The sequence below is a fragment of the Artemia sp. Qi Xiang Cuo genome, chromosome 5 (assembly GCF_049724085.1).
Source record: "Artemia sp. Qi Xiang Cuo chromosome 5, ASM4972408v1, whole genome shotgun sequence".
NCBI lineage: Eukaryota > Metazoa > Arthropoda > Branchiopoda > Anostraca > Artemiidae > Artemia > Artemia sp. Qi Xiang Cuo.
In genome coordinates, this window is record NC_142798.1 from 14,917,200 (window position 1) to 14,937,445 (window position 20,246).

Sequence of the window (20,246 nt, forward strand, 5' to 3'; positions counted from 1 at the left end):
TTTTATTTTTATTTTTGTCTTTAATGAATATCAGAAAATGCATTACCTTGATTATGAAAGAACGCTGAGGTATTTTGCCTTTCAAATTCCCTCGGGAACAAATCTTGTGGATAAATTTTGTCTGCACCAGCCAGATCCAAATACTGTACTTCAGAGAGAGCAGCTTTATCAATCATTCTCAACTTCATTTCACGTGGAAACGGGGGTGGCCTATAGCCTGGTCGAAACCATCTTCTTTTCTTTCGTGGTGGCACTGGTTTTTGAGGAGGCACAGGCATTGGGTTGTTGCAGGTTACGTGAATAACAGTAGTATGATCCTTTGGCCAGCCCTTAGATTCAAGTTCAGCATATTTTTTAAACTTGTCTGTTTCCCATTCTTGGTAATCTGGATCTTTTTTAAGATGCTTCGGGATTGTTATATTGATCGCTTCAGAAGGAGGAACTCGGGAATAGTTTGGTGTCTCTATTTTCTGCGGTGCTTCGGTTTGCCTTATTTGCTCCATTTGATATGGCGCAATATGAGAATAATCAGTTTCACCGTAGCCATAAGTCCCGAAATTGGGCAGATTTAGAGGCGGGTAAGCATTGCCATTACCATAAACTTGTTGGTACCACCTAGAAAAGGAAAGGTTTTAGCTGAAAATTTCAATTCTAAAAGAGATTTAATTTTGATTTCACAGGTTTCCAAAAACTACCACAAGCTGGCCTGTAATTTATTTATACCCATTAAGTGACACCACGTATCACCCCTCCTCATACTTGAAGACCGAGAATATGCAACAAAACTGAATTTGTTTACACTTGTAATAAAAAGGACAGTTTTAATTCAAAAAATCTGTTCCTACTTGCCCCCCCCCCACCCTTTCTTGAAGATTAAGAATATGCAACTAAAAATTCTTTCTTTTTGTTAAGTAGTTTTTTATTCAAAATAGCGGTACTTGCATGATATATCCCCGACCACTCAAGTTGTTCATTCATTGACGCATTGTAAAACTGTTTTTTTTTGTTAGTTTCCCCCTCAAGTAAAAAGAGTAGCAGATTGGACTTAAACTAATTTAAGCCCAATCTGATGTGCGCCAGAGAGATTACCAAGATTTTCCCTTTGGCTCTCTCGGACCGCAGCTGACGGTCCCAAATCCGTGTAAAGTGTCAAGGGTTGGTCGGGAGGCTGATAAACTGTCACTATGAAAAGTTAGTTATTAGCAGCAATAAATGACCTCGGAAATCAGACTGACCTAATGATGACCAATGCTACGAGCCCCATGAAACAATTTTTAACGACTTTATCTGAATCAGATTCTGGAACTTAAGAGTTTTGATCCAGGAAACATAGTGTGGCAGGGCGAATAGTGTCATGGAGGCCCTTAAAAATTAGCATATTGAGATTGCTGCCCTATCAAAGACGAACATTCATGCACTTGGGATTGCCGATTGCGAAAATTAGCATCTGTTATTTTATTGAAAAAAAAGGGTGAAAACTGGTGGAATGGCCCTTGCGGTCGATAAGGGAGCTAGGAAATCATTCTCAGATTGGGAGCCCGTCAGTAACCCCATCTCGCGAGAACGATTTGTTAATACTGTTGAGAAGAGGATTATTATTGCGGTGTATGCTCCCACTAGAGAAGCGAGCGAATAAAAAGATTCTTCCTACCAGTCCTTGAACGATGTTGCTCAAAATGTCCACTGAAACGATCTTCGGGTAAAATGTGGGCACTTTCATGCGAAGATTGGAAGTGATGCCCAATACGCACCCACGGTGATTGGCGCACATGAACGCGGTGAATTGAGCGAAATGGAACATTTCTCATTGGCTTTTCGCTACCCATGAATTAATTGTCGGAAGTACATTATTTACGTACAAGACGATTCATAAATATACTTTGAATTCTCCCAATGGCAGAACCAAGAACCAAACACACCACATATTTAAAAGTAAACAGAGATGTTGCCTTGAAGATGTCAGAACATACCACGGCACAGACTGCTTCTCAGACCAACTTGTGATGGCTGAGTGTAAACTGAATCTGAAGGTTGCAATAAAAACCCGAAACAATGTTAAAAGTTCGATGTCGAAAGTTTCATAGCAAGGCTCTGCAGAGAGAATATAATCTTGCACTGGAAAATAGATTTGGTGACCTGGAACTTGAAGATTGCAATGCACATAGCATTGACAGATTTCGGGAGTCAGTAGACCAATGCCCTTATTCTAAAAAATTAACCCAGAGCCCTGGGTCGCAGTTTCCAAAGCTCCACCTTCCCTCGTGAAGTATATCTCAAATAGTATAAGACTCTTTTCCTATACCAAATTACCTTCCTCTCTCTTTCCCTGAACCACACCTAGGCGAAAATGATGAAAATAAGCTTAGGTAAAAAGGTAAAAATATTATTATTTCATAAGTCACAACCCTGGTCGGAACCAGGATTGCCACCCGGTAAAAAAAACTATATTCTTGAAAAAAATCACTAAATCAGCACATAAATCACAGGATTATTGACTACAAATCATTAGAATTATAATACTCCTTATCATGGTGACTAATAATTGTTTTGTTTCTTTACCATGTTCTATACATCGTACCTACAAGAAGGGGATGAAATTACCCCTAGATGTGGAAAAGTACCTTTAGATCGATGTTTTTTTCTTTTTTGGCCAAAAATTACCTTTGGAATTTTGAAACACGCTTTTTGAATCTTTATACAGAGAATAGAACAAAATCCTTACTTCATCCCTGTATTTTCCCGAATTAGTACCCTTGGCTTATACCCCCGATCACTGAAAATTGGTTATCGGTGATCTAATCGAAATATTTACTTTTTTCTTTTAACTTGTTTTCCTTGTTTATTCAAAACTCCATTTTTTCCCAAAAAAATACAGAAACTATTTTCTGTTTACTCTAGTTGAGCTAGTATAATTACTGACACCAGAAACAATTTTGAAAATAGCCTAATTATATTTTCATGGAACAAATTTGTCCCACCCTTCAAAAATTTCGATAAGCATCGGTCTTATTGATTCTTTATTAAAGAAACAGAGGTTCTTGTTAATTATACGGAACATACCCAAGAAATTCTTTATTAAAGAAACAGAGGTTCTTGTTAATTATACGGAACATACCTAAGAAGTAAAGTTATGTTAATCCCACTGAAATGTGTCAAAATATGATGAAAATATAATACTTCAGTTTATACAATAATAATATTATTTGGGCTATATATTTGCACATTAGGGGGGTGTGGGGGTAAAGTAACCTAATCTAACTTAACCTCACCTTACCCCCAACCCCCTAATGTGCAAATATATAGCCCATTTTATACAAGTCCAGTGTATTCTGTCACCCGTTGTTTGTCTTTGTCGCTATGAAACTGGTTTTCATAGATCGTATATTATCCCTATTATCCTCAGCATACTTTTATCCCCAGATCTATCCTCAGGGGCTGCATGGGTCATGTTAAATCTACAAGTATAATTTTGGAACCATTCAACTATGCTAAACAAAATGGCTATCTGAAACTTTTGCTGGAACAATTTTTGGGGGAAAAAGAACGTGGGAGGGAGGCTATTAGCCATCCGATCTTTGTGGTCAAATAAAAGGGACACTAAAAATTTTAATTTCCGTTCAAACGAGGCCTTCCCGATGTTCTAGGACCGTTGGTTCGATATGATCACCCCCTGGAAAAAAAAACACGCATCCGTGATTTTTCTTCTGGCAAATAATATAAAAATTCAACATTTTTGCAAATAGTGGCTTAAAACCTCTACAATAGGATTCTCTGATACGCCGAATCTAGCGGAGTGGCTAGATTTGCTCTAATACTAATACGCATCCTAGCCGAGTGGAGTGGTGTGCTATATTTAGGAGTCTTGTTCTGAGAAGGCGAGGGTTCAAATCCTAGTGTATCCAGTTATTTGGTTTGGGAGGGGTGTCAGTGGCGTGACTCTGTAAGCTCAGCCAGAGTTGACTTAGCTTTAAATGGGTGCCTGGAGATATCTGGGGTAGGTAAACAGGTGAGAAAGCACAGGATGGTTGGCCCCCAGCCCCCCATTGCACTTCCTGGCTGAAGGGCCAAGAAACGGAGATCAGCACTGTCGGTAGGGACTGTAAAGTCCAATGCCGTATGCTTTACATTTTTTTTTACCGAATCTAATGGTTTGGTTTTAATTAAAATTCTTTGAATTTTAGTGGGTTTTTTTCTCCCTCTTTCAAAAATTAGACAAATTTTCGCAGTTGCGTAGCCTTCTATGGATAAAACTAAGCTTCATACATCTTATATATTTGGAATCAACATAATGAGCCGATCATCAATTAATATCAAAATTCCGTTTCTAGAATTTTGATTACTATTTAGCCGTGTCGCTCCATTCTTACAGTTCATTACCACGAACTGTTTGATATGTTAGCACATAAATCCAAAAACTTAAAGAATAGGAAACTATCTGCACTTACTATATGTTTCAACTACAAATAAGAGAATTTGGAGAATTATTGGAGTTTATATCTGATATATCTGATCTGATATGATATATATCTGATATGACATATCTGATATGGATATATGGTGAGAAATCGGAAGATTTAAAGGCGGTATATTTGCATAAATGCTAATCTGTAACATATTAGGAACAGTAGTAATTGCGTTTTTTAATTAAAAGGCTTCTTGTATGATTCATTCGATTGAATCATGAATCTAGGCGCTATATCGTGAAAAATAACTAGTTTTAGAACAAAGATAACTATAAATCACTAGCTAGAAGAAAATCACTAGGCAACATAAAAAATCACTAGAAATAGTGATAAAGCACTAGGGGGGGGGGGGCAACCCTATTCAGAACTCAACTAACAAAGACTTCAAATAATACAAACTTCAAAGAGTAGCCTCCAAGACGAAGGCACAAAGCTCTGACCAATAGCGATTAAGGCGTATGAATGATCCTCTGAATTGAGCTACAAAATTTACCCTCGGCTTTTCCAAACTAATTGTGTTTCCTGCATGAGTTATTTTGTTATTTTGTGTACTTATTCTGTACAAAGTTTTTTTGATTAATAATAATAATAAAACGATTTTATTTTCAAACGCCTTACACGGTCATGCCGATCAGCGGCAGTTCTTATCATAATAAGGCAGTAAACATATAAAACATATGAAAATCACAGCCATAGCCATCGTCATACAAAATTATACATTTATTCGAAATATCACAGATTCAAACTGAACAGAGTCAAACAGAGTCAAACGAATAAAAATAATAATTAACTAAAGCAAATAAATATATACAATTATTGAAGAGTAGGTGTAGAATTAAAAATCTTGACAAACGAGGGAACAAAACTACTTGCGTACCGCATATGTATTGCTGGTACCGGCTGAATTTTTTATACCGGTTGAGCTACATGTCGCGGGAGAAGTAATGGCAGTAGTAGTAGCATATTAGCAGCAGTAGAAGTTGTAACAATAGCATACACTTAGTGACTTTTGATAAGTTCAACATACCGCAAAAACATACCCTGAAAGATTCAACTAATACTCAGAGCGTTCCTAAGAAATTGCTGATACACCTTTCTGATAAACATGCACACATTGTGTTCTGATGAAGTTCAACGTCCCCCTAAGCGTTCAATGAAAGTTTTCACCTCAATATCCTTAGCCTCAGTAGTAGTAGTAGTAGCATCCGAAGTAGTATGCACATATTGCCTTTTGGCTGGTTCAACATTACCCCATCACAATTTTCTGAAAGTTTCACCTTTATAAATTCTCCTTAGTAGAACTGGTAGCAGTAACAACAGTAGTACCAGTATTAACAGTAGTAGTTCAATATTCCTCTCAACAGTCCCTAGAATTTTCACCTTAATACCCTTTGCCTCAGTAATAGCAGCACTAGTAGCAGTAGCAGTAGTAGTACTAGTGGTACGTTGTAATGGTGTCCACATAGTGCCTCGTCGGTTGTTCAACATCACCCTTAACATGATTTAAAAGTTTCAGCTTAATACTCTAGGGCGTTCCCTCAATATTACTAACACAGTTTTTAACCACCTGCGTGCAAATAGTGTGTTTTGATTTGGTTCAACATCCCCTTTAAAATCCACGGAAATATTCACCTTAGTACCCTTTCACCCCAGTAGTAGTAGTAATAGTAGTTCCATATGTATATAGTGTCTTCCGGTTAGTTCCACATCCCCTCCAACATAGTCTGAAAATTTCAACTAAATACTCTAAGCGTTCCTAAGATATTGTTGAAACAACCTTTTCACGACCTGCGTGCAGACTATGTGTTCTGACTTAGTTCAACAGCCCCCTAAGCATTCCCTGAAACCTTCATCTCAACATCCTTAGTATCAGTGTAAGTGGTAGCGTTCGTAGTAGTAGTAAGCGTATTTTCCCTTTTGTTTATTCCATCCTCAGCATTTCCTGAAAATTTCAACTTGATACACTTACCCTTAGTAGAACTAGTAGCAGTAATAATAATAGTAGCAGTATTAGCAGTAGCAGTTCAACATCTCCCTAAAATTCCCTAAAACTTTCAGCTTAATACCCTTAGGCTCAGTAATAGGTGTACTAGTAGCCGTAGTAACACAATAACTACTACTAGTAAGTGTCCATATAGTGCCTTGCCGTTTGTTCAGCATGCCCTGAAAGTTTCAACTAGGGCGTTCCTTCGATATTGCTGATACACCCTTTGGACAAACTGCATGAACATAGTAATTTAGTCCAAAGCTCGTTTTAAAATTCACTGAAAGGATCACCTTAATACCGTTAGACTCAATAGTAGTAGAAGTCACAGTAGTAGCATTAGCAGTATGCATAGTGCCTTTTGGCTGGTTCTAAATCCCCCTCAACATGCCCTGAAGGTTTCAACTTAATATCCTAAGCCGTTCCTTAGATGTTGCAGAAACGTCCTTGTGACAGCCTGCATTTAGGTAGTGTGTTTTGATTCAGTCCAACATTCTCTGAAATTTTCACATTAATACCCTCAGCCTTAGTAGTAGTAGTACTGATAGTAGTAGTAATAGTAGTAGTAGCAGAGGAAGTAGTAGCAGTAGTAGTAAGCACACAGGGCCTTTTAGATATTTCAACATACCGCTCATCATGTCTTGTAAGTTTCAAATTAACGGTCTAAGCCGTTCCTGAGATATTGCTGATACGCACTTTTGACAACCTACCTGCACGTCGTGTGTTTTGATTTGATTCAACTTTCCACTGAACATTCCCTGACATTTTTACCTTAATACCCTTAGATTTAAGTCCAGTGACCCAAATAAAGCAAAAGCGGCAATAAATTCTAAGATGGGAAATATTTACCCAAAAAATTAAATATTTGTTAAACAATTAAAACTCAATTTTAAACTGATTTTTGTTTTAATTTGGTTATTTTTTACTCTGTAGTGTATCATTGAATTTATTAGTGACTTTTTACTTCGGCTTCCCCTTCCGGTTTTCATATTATTTTTGGTTTTCCAACATTCCATTCCTTTTTAAGTCCATATCGTTTTAGTCGTTTTAGTCTTGATTTTGCGTCCTTCATTTACACTATGTATGCTTCAGTAATTATACAGGCGAAATACTTGCGGCATTTTTTTTTCTTCAAATTTTTGCTGGCCTTGCACCCTTTTTTCAGTTTTTCAGAATTTTGAAACAGCGCAAAACAAATCAGAGACAATGCACAATTTAAACCATTTTCTGTATTTTTTTCCACTGTCACGCTGTTTCTACACTTACTCTTACTATCTTACTGTACACCATCTTACTATCTTATACTATATTATACTATCTTACTCTGTAGCTAACTCTTCTCTAAAGCACATCTAGAAACCTCCAGAGGAACCAAAGAGTTCCAGGGAATTCAAGTTGGAAGACCATTGATCACAGCGTTGAGCAAACCAGATACTACGATGTATACGACATTTCACTGACAATCGATTAAAAACAAAAATAACAAAATAATTAGAAAACAACGAAGAAGAATAAAAAAATAATGAAAAAAAATGCTTCGTTTATGGATGCTACAAAAATGTAGACCTGAATGATCTATATGAAAAATATAGAAATGGTGGTTCAGCGCAAAAAAAAGGGAAAAATTTACACCAACACGATGTCCTTAAAACAGCTAAGCAGACAAGGTCTTTTTTATTAATTTTTTATATTTGTTCTGTTTTATATTAGCTTTATATTTGTATATTTTTATATGTTTTTTAAGTTTTTTCGAATAATTTCGTTTTAGTTTTTTCTCTTTATAAAAAGGAAAAAAACCTACTTTTGAAGCCAGTGAAAATACTGCACCATCCCTGAATCCATCTGTTGAGGTACTGTCGAATCGCTTGCAGCCTTTTGATCAGATCCCGAGGGCTGACTTTGCAATTGGCTATCAACGGTGCAGCTACATTTGGAGCAGATATTTTTTGTTTCAGGAGGTACCTTGGTTTTAGCTGTTTCTTCAATTTGTTGTTTTTGCAATTTCGTTGCATTGTGAAGTTTTTCATACTCATGATATTCTAGCATCGATGAACGATAGCTGAAATATAATAATGCAACATTATATAACATATAAGAATATATGACATTGAAATATAATTTATCGAAATATAATGAATATAATGAAATACATGAAATATGATAAAATATATGAAACATGAAAATATATGGGATACAATGAAATATAACTGTGAAATATTTATGAAATATAAGTGTTTTCATAAGTGGCCATTTTGAGAAGGAACAAAAATAAATATAAGGCCCAAAGTTAATAACTTCTCGTCAAAAGAAAAAAAAAAACTAAACGTTTTGAACAGTTATTGCCACAAAAAAAAGTAGTCTCTTTGTTGGCATGCACACGAAAAAACATTAAAAACGTGGACTACACAGAAACTACTACTACTACTACTAACAACTCACCGCAGCACCAAGCCACCTGAGGCCAAAACAGCTGTGCACGCTCCTCCTCCATCCCAATCTATTCAAAGCCTCCCTTTTTACACCCGCTCAGGAAGTTCCCATTTCCTTTAAATCTTTCTTTATGACGTCCTCCCGCCCCAGACGAGGACGACCTGCTTTCTGGTTAGCCCTACACGGTTGGCCAAAAATGACAATCTTCGGCAATCTGTCATCCTTCATCCGCAAAACGTGCCCTAGCCACTTCAACCTTTCTTTCATTATAGACCTAGAGAGCGGTATTGAACCACATTATTCTTATAGCCTATTGTTTGAAATACGGTCAGTCAGCCGGGTACCCATAACAATCCTTAAGACATTTCTCGGGAAAACATCTAGCAAATCTTAATCCGTTTTTCAGAGCGCCCATACTTCAGAGCCATATTTGACCACTGTCATCACTGTAGCTTCTAATATTCTAGTCTTGGATTGCAGACTTTTCTTTCTATTCTTTCAAACTTTTTTTTAACTGTGACAAAACACCCTGAGCCTTGGCTATTCTACGTTTAACATCTTCACTGCTCCCACCATCTTTACTAATAATACTACCAAGCTAAGTGAAGCTGCCCACCTGATCAATCTTTCGGTTACCCAACGTCACCTCTTCATCTACACTTATCCCTATTCTGAGTGACTTAGGATTTTTAACATTAATTTTCAAACGATTTCTTAACACCCGGAGTATGCTATGCCTCTAAAACTTCATTAATTTTGCTCACATTTTCACTTAGAATACTTAACTCATCAGCATAATGTAAGACAAGGATACTTCTTCCTCCCCATTTGGTTCCGTGGTCTCCCATTGCCTTTCCTGTGGTCCTCAAGACAAAGTCCATCAAAATAATCCATATAAAGGGGGATAGAGCACAACCCTGCTTAGCTCCTGATTTAATACACAACAAGCTGCTAACCTCATTTCCTACCTAAACCGCAGCAGTGTTATTCTCGTACATAGCACTAATCACTTTAATGTATTTGTCTGGTATACCATGCAAGGATAAAACCTTTACTAAAGCCCTTCTATCAACAGAATCAAACGCTTGCTCATAATCTATAAATCAGAGGACCAAAGGTGTTTGAAAACTCAAGCACTTCCCAATTATTAGCCCAAGAGTGAAAATTTGGTCGACACATCCTATACCTTTCCTAAAACCACACTGTTCTTCTCTTAAAACTTTGTCTATGGCATCTCTCAGTCTAAAAGTAACATATTACCAAGTAATTTACTGCCTAGAGAGACCAGATTAATGCCTCGATAATTACCATACTCACTTTTATCACCTTTCTTATAAAGTGGTATAATTAAGGTTTTCCTAAAATCGTTAGATAATTCCCCTTTTTCTAAAATCATATTCATTTTAGTAACTTATTTCTAACCTCAGAGCCACCCTATTTAAGAAACTCATATATCACCCTATCAGCATCTGGAGCCTTATTATTTATTCCTTTTAGTACTGTGGCTAATTCTTCCTCACAAAACGAGTCTTCCTTCACATCCAAGGTAATCACAAACTTATTCATTTTCCTCTATATCTTTCCTGCAAATCTATCTCGTTTTCTCAAAATGTTCTGCCCATCTCTCTTTAATTCTTTGCTTATCGCTAATTGTGGCCCCGTTCCTACCTTTAAATGGGCCAAGTCCAGATTGACTATTCCCTTTCAATTTATTAACATGCCAGTATAATATTTTACTATTATGCCGTCCAGCTGTATCTTCCAGATCTTAAGCAATTTTATTCATGGTCTCCACTTTACGCCTCCTTAGTTAATATTATAATGCTTTGTCCACTTTCTTTACATTCCTTTTGTTTTCATATGATCTATCACTCAGATAATTCCTGTACAAGTTCTTTCTCCTTTCTATTAAACATAAAGCTTTTTCACTAACATTCTCAGCTGCAGTTCTATCTTTCTTCCCTAAGACACCTTCAGCAACTTCACAAATTATTTTTCTAAAATTATGTCAACCATCTCCCACATTATCAAATTTTAAACTCTTCAGTTTAATATTGAACGGTTCCTGGAAAATTTCTCTCAAATTCTCATCCTGGAGTCTACCAACATCATAACTTCCCGGGAGGTAGTTACCCTTCCGATATTTCAGCTTTAAATTAACCCTTCACACTACTAGATGGTGATCTTTACTATTAACATCAATAACGGCACTCTATATACCCTAGTATCTTGTGTTGATCCTGCCAGTCTTCGGTTTACTATAACATAATCCATAAGGTTTGCTGTCTTACCATCACGTGAACACCATGTTAACTTATGAGCCATTTCATGACCAAACACCGTATTGGTTATAACTAGATTGTTATACCTACAAAATTGCAAAAGTCTGTATCCATTACTGTTTTCTTTTCTTACACCAAATTTGCATAGGCTAGGATACCATCTATCCCTAATTCTACCGACCTGGGCGTTAAAATCTCCCAGTAAAAACATCATACTTATTCTTGGGACCCTGTATATTTGCTCCTGTAACTGTAAGTAAAATTCATCTGAGTCACTACTATCTCCGTCAGTCGGTTCTACAGGGGCATATATTACTATAACTGATACCCTGAACTTTTTAGTCATAAAAAGAGCAATTAGTATTCTATTATTAATACCTTCCCAGCCTAAACAAGACTTAGCAACCTCCTTGTTCATCATGAGCCCTACTCCTTGTCTATGTACCCCATCCTTCCTGTCTCAGTAAACACATTCTATATCACCTAATTTCATGCTTCTTACCCCTGGGATGGGTTTCTGAAACTCCTACTAATCCATTTCGAATCGTCTGAATTCGTCAGTCAAAATGTCAATACGTTAGTCATTTTTTAACGTCATAACATTCCAAGTTCCAATTTTCATGTTCTTTAAATAATTGAAATTACTTTCGCCTCAGGAAAAGCAATGATCCCGGATACCAGTGCAGGACGGGGATCATATTTCTTCTCAAGTCTACACCGAAGTGCTTAAGCCGGCTTAGAACCGGACAGCAAGTAGTCCATGGGACCTCCATGAATGGAGGCTTTGTGCTATCCTGGGCCCATCTTGGTCACAATATGGTTTTCAGCACTTAGCGATGCTCTTCTATCAACAAGAGTCAAGATCCGGCACAAACAATCTCAAACCTATCACCTCCAACTCATTATACATTCATGCCTACAAATATTATGGTACTACGGGGAGGCAGCCCATAATCGATAGATTAGCTAGGAAGAGGTTATTCAGTCCGAAGACGCCCGTCAAAACATACCAAGCCCAGAAGAATTGTCCATTAGTCAGAATCCCGTGCGAATACTTTGTCGTTTACTAGGCTATAATTTCCTCGAGGGGCGCCACTTCTCAAGTGGGAATAAAGTTGACTGCAAGGCCCCCAGTCTTGCAGGTACCCCGAAAGGGTCGAGGCAGCCCTTTGCAGAGGCAGTTGTCCATAGATTTGGATCTTACGCCCTGCCGCAGTTGTCTTCCTATAGAGGATCCTCCCACAATTGTGTTCTGCATCACCATGCAATATAACCCATTACTGGGAGAAGGTTTGAAACTCATAGGACTTGTGGACAAACAAGAGACCCCTTTTGAGTGTACATTTGAGAGGCCTTCTTCCTCCTCCACCTGCATTTATGACCCCGGGCGAGTGTGCCCCAGTTTCTATTATGGACGCCCAGGGACAAGGTCCCCTCTTGGTCCGTGCGTCCTATGGAGGTACCCTACATATCTGTAGGGCGTTCCCCTATCACCACATGGGGACACGCTGAATGGCCTGGGGGAGGCAGAAGTAAAATCGGGGAAAAGCTTAATGTTTTGAGGGATAGGAATGGGCATAAAGCACCTTCCGTTTTGTTTTGACTTTTTGAAGCGTGACATATTTGGTCAGTGAGGGTGTAATTATATTTTTTACGTTCTGACCTAACTATCAACTCAGCTGCTATAACTGATTCTACAATATAGAGCATAACTAGGAAAGAGAAGGGTGAAAATACTGGCCTTGCGCAATCAAAATGCCTTGAAGTGTAGAAAAATAAGCGGTGCTTACGTGTTATAGCGACCATGCTTTGTTCTTGACCTCTAATGATACCGGTTATCTATGTCCATTCGGAGATAATCAAGCGAGATAAACGGTATCTATGCAGGTATATTTTAATTAAATGTTTAATATATAGAGGTGGTTAGGTATTCAATATGATGCGTTCTGGGCGGCCTGCTTTCCATAATTTTGTTACTAAAGCAATATATTTTCATCATATTTTGGTATATTTTATTATGATTAACCTAGCTTAGCTTCTTTGCTGTGGTCGCTATAACACTTAAGTACCAAATAGGCTAAATCGGGAGTAAAGTAGGGTTTTTCCCAACCTCATTTGTATCGATCCTTTTGATGAGCTTCTTCCTAAAGAACATGAGAAAGGCTAAGGGAGAACGTGGAATAAAATGGGAAAGTAAAAATCTCCTAAACTGAGATTGTGCAGGTAATTTGAGTGCCTTAGATAAAAATGTTAACAGAATGAATGAATTTTTGGAGATTTTGAGAACTCAGGATGCAAGAATAGGTTTGAAATTTTATTTTAAGAAGACTAAGTCACTTACTAAACTGGGAATAAGTCAGGGTGAAAAGGTGATGTAGGGTAACGAGGGTAACGAGAAGATCGATCAAGTGGAGGGCTTCATTTAACTGGAGAGCAATTTCAGTTCCAAAAAGAAGTTTAGAAGAATAGGAAGATAAATATGCCAACTAACAATAGAATAGTGGAATCTAAGGTAATGAGACTGGTCAAGGGGGGGGGGGTCGTAAACCTGGGCGCTTCGGAAGACTGAGATAGATTTGTTAAATGTTTTCCAGAAGAATTATCCAAGGATAGTCTTGGTACTCGGTTTGACCTACTCAAACGAAAAGCTGTAAAAAATTACAGTTCAATCCCGCTTTCCAGGGTTATAAAGAAAGAAAGGTTAAGATAATTAGGCCATATTTACAGATGGGTATTATTTCTCTGACCGCCCGGTCTGGTGAGGACATCGCGGGATTTAGCTCCAGTTGGTTGTCATAGTTTATGCCCAAGAAACTTGAGTTCTCGTTGTTTTTTGATTGCGCATATGGGTTTTTCTGGGCACAGCGTCTTAATACCTCAGCGTTTGAAATACGAGGCCATTGACTGACTCGTAAAATGGCGTTCATGCAACAGCCTTTAAAGACCAAGTTTAGCTTGCGTAGAGCAGAATCGACCGAACAATTACCTCGTAGACCCACATCTTAGTTTTTAAACCTATTTCATGTTTCCTCCAAAGCAACTTCTTGATACTTTCGAATGTAGCCCATACCTTTCCTATTCCTTCTGTAACATGAGCTTTCACACCTCCATTTGGTGTTAGGATATAACCAAAGGGCTGTATCCTTGGTCATTTAACAAGGCAAAGAAAAAAATGGATCTTACATCATCTAGCTGTGTTTTCGTATAAGATTTCTATCCAGAACGGTGAATTTAAGAACTTTCCTCATTTTGAGATATTTAGGGAATTGAAGAATCTTAATTAGAGCGGATCGGCCGTGCCATGTCTAAATGACATAAGATAAAAAAAGAGGTTAAACGTATTCTTTTTTTTCAACAAGGCGTTTCAATACAAACTACTATATACGACTCATTTATTCTTAAATCACCTGAATCCCTGTTCGGTTTTCTCAAAAGAGAAGCCGATACTTTAGTAACCCCTGATATAAACCTAAAACCACCCTCCCAATCACACAATCAAAGACGTCAACAACCCCTTAGGTCTCAAAGGGTATCTGCAAGAAATACAATTGTTAGGATCAGAAATCAGGTGAACTAGTTATCCGGTTTATTTAATAGCTGGTTCGTTTGTTTGAGTGAATGAATTTTTTCTTTTGTTTCTTCGGTTGTTCGTTAGTATATGCCAATGGCAATTCAGAATTTTTGAATTTTGTGCAAATCGCAAATATGGGCGAATGACTCACTTTATGGTTGTTAGCTATTTGATCTTAATTCTTATAATTCTGTCTTTTATTGAATTTTATTTATCTTTTATTTTTTGGCTGGTTACTTCATTGGTTTTTAGTTGGTTTTGTTGAATTTTTGCGTTTGCTTTTTTTTCTTTAGCATTTTCCTTGTTTATATTATTCTGTTTGCACTAAAGAAGAGACGTTCTTTCGGAATATTCGCTTTGAGTGTTTCTTCAGCATTTTCGTTTGGCCCTTAAAACCCCATTTTTGATCATTTTCTTTCTCCATGCTTACACTTACTCATCCAACGACTTCGTTAAGTTAAGTATAAATCAAGCGCTTTGACACCACACTCAGAAAACTCAAAATTAAGTCTTACGAAATTACTTCTATTAGCTATATGGCTCTATAGCTCTATGGCTATACTCTAATAAGTTCGTTGAATCTCAACCAAACCGAAATAAGATTTATACTTTACTACTTTACGAAATCACACTTACACTTAATCATCCAACGATTTTGTAAAGTTAAGAGTAAATCAAGCGTTTTGCCAACAAACTCAGAAAACTCAAAATTAAGTCTTACGAAATTATTTATTAGCTCTATGGCTCTATAGCTCTATGGCTATACTTTGGTAAATTCGTTGAATCTCAACCAAATAGAAATACAATTTTACACTTTACATATTCACGCTTACAATTACACATCCAACGATTTCGTAAGGTTAAGAGTAAATCCAGCGTTTTACCACCAAAACTCTGAAAACTCAAAATTATTTTCCGAGTCTTACGAAAGTATTTCTATTAGCTATATGGCTTTATAGCCCTATGGCTACACTCTAATAAGTTTTAATAACCAAATTAAAATAAGATTTTATACGTTACTACCTTACGAAATCACGCTTACACTTACACATCCAACAATTTCGTGAAGTTAAGAGTAAATCAAACGATTTGTCACCAAAAATTTGAAAACTCAAGACTATTTTCTGAGACTTACAAAATTATTCCTAATAGCTCTACAGCTCTTTAGCTCTATGGTCTAATGGCTATACTCTGATAAATTCGTTGAATCTCAAGTAAAACTTACCACATAATGTAACCACACTTAAAATTTAGGAGATAACACTTGATACCTTTTTATATCTCCAAAATCTCTAGAAAACTCCATCTTTTTCTTAGCAAATCTGCATTTATCAGCCAGTTTTAATTCTTTACTAAGAAGTGCCAGAGTGAAAGCTGCTTGTACTCCCTTGATGTCGATAGGCTGTCTTTGATGACAAAAATCTATCAGATGTTGATAGACCCAAGAGTTGGACTTATCCTTCTTTAACGCAGTTCTGAGAACCTGAAGGGCTTTCTCATGCTTCTGAAGTATCTATAAAAGGACGAACAGTAATAGCTCAATAGGAAACTACCTAACTATACACTTGAGCTTAATTATATTAATAAACACAGAAAATAAAACTGTCAGTTTTATTTAAGGAACTATTAAGAGATAAAGACACTTGTTGCAAATTTAAGATTATTGTTTGCTTTACCAACTTATTATTGGCGCCAAGTTTTTCTCTCATGATACGCATGAGGGCAGTGAAGTCTCTTGGAATAGAATCTGCTCGAGTTCCATAACTTGCTATTTGTCTATGATTAAGAGTAATGGCACCGCAATAGAGGTAAGACGTAACCAAGATTAGCACAAAAAATACTACCAATACCATCTACTGAATGTCTTTTTTGTATCTATTTGGGCGCAGCGAATTTAAAATGAAGTTCATTAGCTTTCCGATTACTTTTTAATTTACCTAAAAATCATTAAAGAAAAACTATTACTATTAATAATTACTAACTGTAGCAACTAGCCCCCTGAGGCTGACACAACTACACACGCTCCTCCTCCGTCCTAATCTATTGAAATCCCCCCTCTTTACACCCTCCCAAGAAGTTACTCGGATCTGATTTTCATTTGGCCGTCGGGGATGATCTTTGGCAATCTGTTATCCTTCATCCGCAGAAGTGTCCCAGCCATATCAACCTTCCTCTCATTACAGTACTAGAAATCAGAATTGAACCACATTTTTCACACAGCTTAGTGTTTGAGATATGGTCAGTCTGTCGGGTACTCAAAACAATCTACAGTTTGTTTCTCTAAAAGACATTAAGCAAATCCATGTTTCGGAGCACCCTCCATGCTCCGGAGCACCTCCATTAATCCTCCTCCATGTTTCGGAACACCCAAGGAGCGAAATAATAAAAGCATTGGTCAATAGCACAGGCCAATTATTAAGAGCGCTCAATATCCATATCAATAGACGAGGTTGCCAAGACTTCAGCGTCAAGACGTGACCTAAATCAGCAGCCATGGGCACCGATAAGCTGATTTTTTTTTTTTTTTTGGGGGGGGGGGGGTGTTCTTACCTGGTCTAGTCGGCACTTCCAATTCTTTATATTATAAATAAAAAAAATATAAGGCAGCATCATTCATTCAGGGGGGCTGGCGTCCCCCTGCCTCCCCTTATGGGCGCCCATGTCAGCAACAACAGCAAAGTACAGATCCTACTTATTACCAGTGACTTATTTCTTGACATGATCAGATTACACAAAGAGTAAATCTGCACTTTACTAGGGTTCTTATTATTTACAAGTCCTCGGTTTGGTATTTGGCTCGGTTTGGCATTTCTGGTTTGGTAACCTGGCTTGATTAAGCAACGATTTAATAGCCATTGAGAATATTAACCAAAAGAAATTAAAATCTCCGTGGTTCACATTAATTAATTCACAATAAAATTTATTTGTGACAAAATTTAATTATATTTGAAGCTAGAAACAAGTATCTAGCAATAAACCGCTGACTCGATTGAATACACGATGGCCTCCCTAGACGCATACTACTTAGTGAGATGATCTGCAATAATCCCTGTAAAGAGATCTTTTCAGTCTTTTCCTTTAATTAGCTCAGAAAAATTTCTTGCGACAGGACTATTGGTAAGTTAAAACATAAAAATAATAAACGCTGACTTTGCTTTAATCAACAGTTGAAATTGAATTCAAAGGATTGAAGTTTAAAATTATAAAAGACTCGGAACAAAGATATTGGTATTCATATAGCTAAGGAAAAGTGAAGATCATGTTGAAAAACTCCCAATTCCGATGGAGGATGCGTTAACAAATTTTCAGGATTTTTCCTATCCGTAATATTTAGCTGATTTTACGGAGACCTGACACTTAAACCACCAGCAAGAAAAACGGATTCAAGCGTTCAAAAATACCAGTCTTAGGAGAATACTGAATATTCACGTGACTTACAAAATGGGATATGCAAAGAGATAACCGTTTGTGACAATCGTCATCGGGTGCAAAGATGGAAGTTCTAAGAGCATGTCATGTATGAGTGATCTAAGGCAATCGTCATCGGGTGCAATCGTCATCGGGTGCAAAGGGCAATCGTCATCGGGTGCAATCGTCATCGGGTGCACAATCGTCATCGGGTGCAAAGATGGAAGTACTAAGAGCATGTCATGTATGAGTGATCTAAGGCAATCGTCATCGGGTGCAATCGTCATCGGGTATAAAGAGCAATCGTCATCGGGTGCAATCGTCATCGGGTGCACAATCGTCATCGGGTGCAAAGATGGAAGTACTAAGAGCATGTCATGTATGAGTGATCTAAGGCTTCCGAGCGCTGTTCTTCACTGGCATCCTCCCATCACCCGTCAAGTAGGTAGACCCACGGCGCAACTATCAGGAAGACCTCTGTAGCCTTAATATCAACATCTAACCAGGGAAAGACGCCATGGCTGCAGTAAACTTCAGGGATTACAGTTGGCTCTTCCTAAATGCTCTTACCGTAACCATAATGTAAGGGAAGGATAGAGAAAATATTTTAAGTTGCGCTGTTACCTGAAGCTTTGTTATTCTGGTTTATAGATCCTAGCAGATCGCCACGAGATAAGAAAGACGATAGAGAGAGAGAAAGAGATATAGAGGGGGAAGGGAGAACTCATAGTAAATATTCAGGACATTCAGCTTGTCAATCGGGTTTTAAACTAAGGTCCATCAAGACTGATTAACATTTTTGAAAAGCTTTGTGTAAACTATCTACTTGTAAAGTTTTTATAAACTACCGTTTCAAACTCGATCTTAGTTGTTTATATTATATCAAATATCCTGTGGAAGAGTATGTGCAAATTTGGAAACAAGAGTAAACTCCAGAAATCTAAACAGAAAACGGAAACAGGAACTTCTTTGGGAAGATCCAAAAATTCAAATTTACAATTTATCTTTAACAGACAGATAGAAAGGATTCACTGCAGAATGTGTTAGAGGTTATTATTTGGTGAGAAAAAAAAAAAACTGTTTTCCTACTTTAGTAATTAAGACAGATAAGCACTTGAATAAGGCCTTGATCCTACCCACCCACAGATCCTATTATATAGGACAAACCGTACAACCAAACAAAATGAACCAAAAAGAACCGAGAGTTCTTAATAGAAAACTAGAAACAAAAACCAACAACTAAAAATCCAGTTTCAAGTAAGAAAAAAAAAAAATTAAATTTGAGTATTTCACCTTGTATAAATAGCGGGAATATTTAATGGACAACCATGATCCCATCTCTTTACTTATTTTCCAGGTATGTGGTAGATGGTACTCATAGAGCTGAATAACTCGCTCATGATTTCGGCAACGGATTTCTAGTTCAATCAGTTGACATCTTGCTTCCAAAAGACTTGGATATTGCTCAATTACTTGTTCAATTAGAGTCCGAGCCCAATCCATATTACCTATGTCAAACGACGAGGTTAGCAAATTATTTAGATGCAAAATAAATGAGGTATACAAAAACAAGTATCAGCCACAACAAAAATAAATGCACTCTCAGTAATTTGACTTGAGAAAAAATCCAACACCATACCATCTTAGACCATAATCACAACTACTACTACTACTACTACTACAAACAAGGAAGAGCAGCACCAAACCGTCCGAGCCCAAAATACCTGTGCACGCGCCTCCTCCACCCAAACCGGTCCAAATAGTTACTCGTTGCCGCTCCCATGTAGCTCTAATTTTCTTTAATTCCTTTTTTAAGACCTCTTTCCACTCTATAGGGGCACGACCTGTTTTTAGTTTGGCTCAATATAGATGGCCAGCCCAAAATCTGCTATCCTCTAGCTGTAAAACATGGTCTAGTTATCATAACCTTTCTTTCATTATAGCCCTAGAAAGGGATATTTGATTGCGTTTTCTGTAGAGCTTACCATTGCAGCTACAGCTAGTCAGACGAGAGCCAAAAAGTAACCTTACCCAATTCCTTTGAATAAAATTTACCAAATATTCCTCAGCCTTTTCAAGCACTGACATTTATGGGCCAAACGTGACTA

At 37.4% G+C, this 20,246-nt stretch overlaps 1 protein-coding gene across 1 annotated transcript in view; it reads right to left on the reverse strand.

The window, feature by feature from the left end:
• The window catches only part of LOC148951845 (uncharacterized), a 223,015-nt gene that overhangs the window by 137,130 nt on the left and 65,639 nt on the right, over positions 1-20,246 (reverse strand). Inside the window, exons 9-12 of the mRNA XM_089089083.1 lie at positions 19,432-19,646; positions 16,002-16,243; positions 8,249-8,506; positions 47-615 (exon numbers count right to left, since the gene is read on the reverse strand). Of these exons, the coding sequence (XP_088945209.1) occupies positions 47-615; positions 8,249-8,506; positions 16,002-16,243; positions 19,432-19,646 (1,284 nt within the window). The remainder of the gene's footprint in view (positions 1-46; positions 616-8,248; positions 8,507-16,001; positions 16,244-19,431; positions 19,647-20,246) is intronic.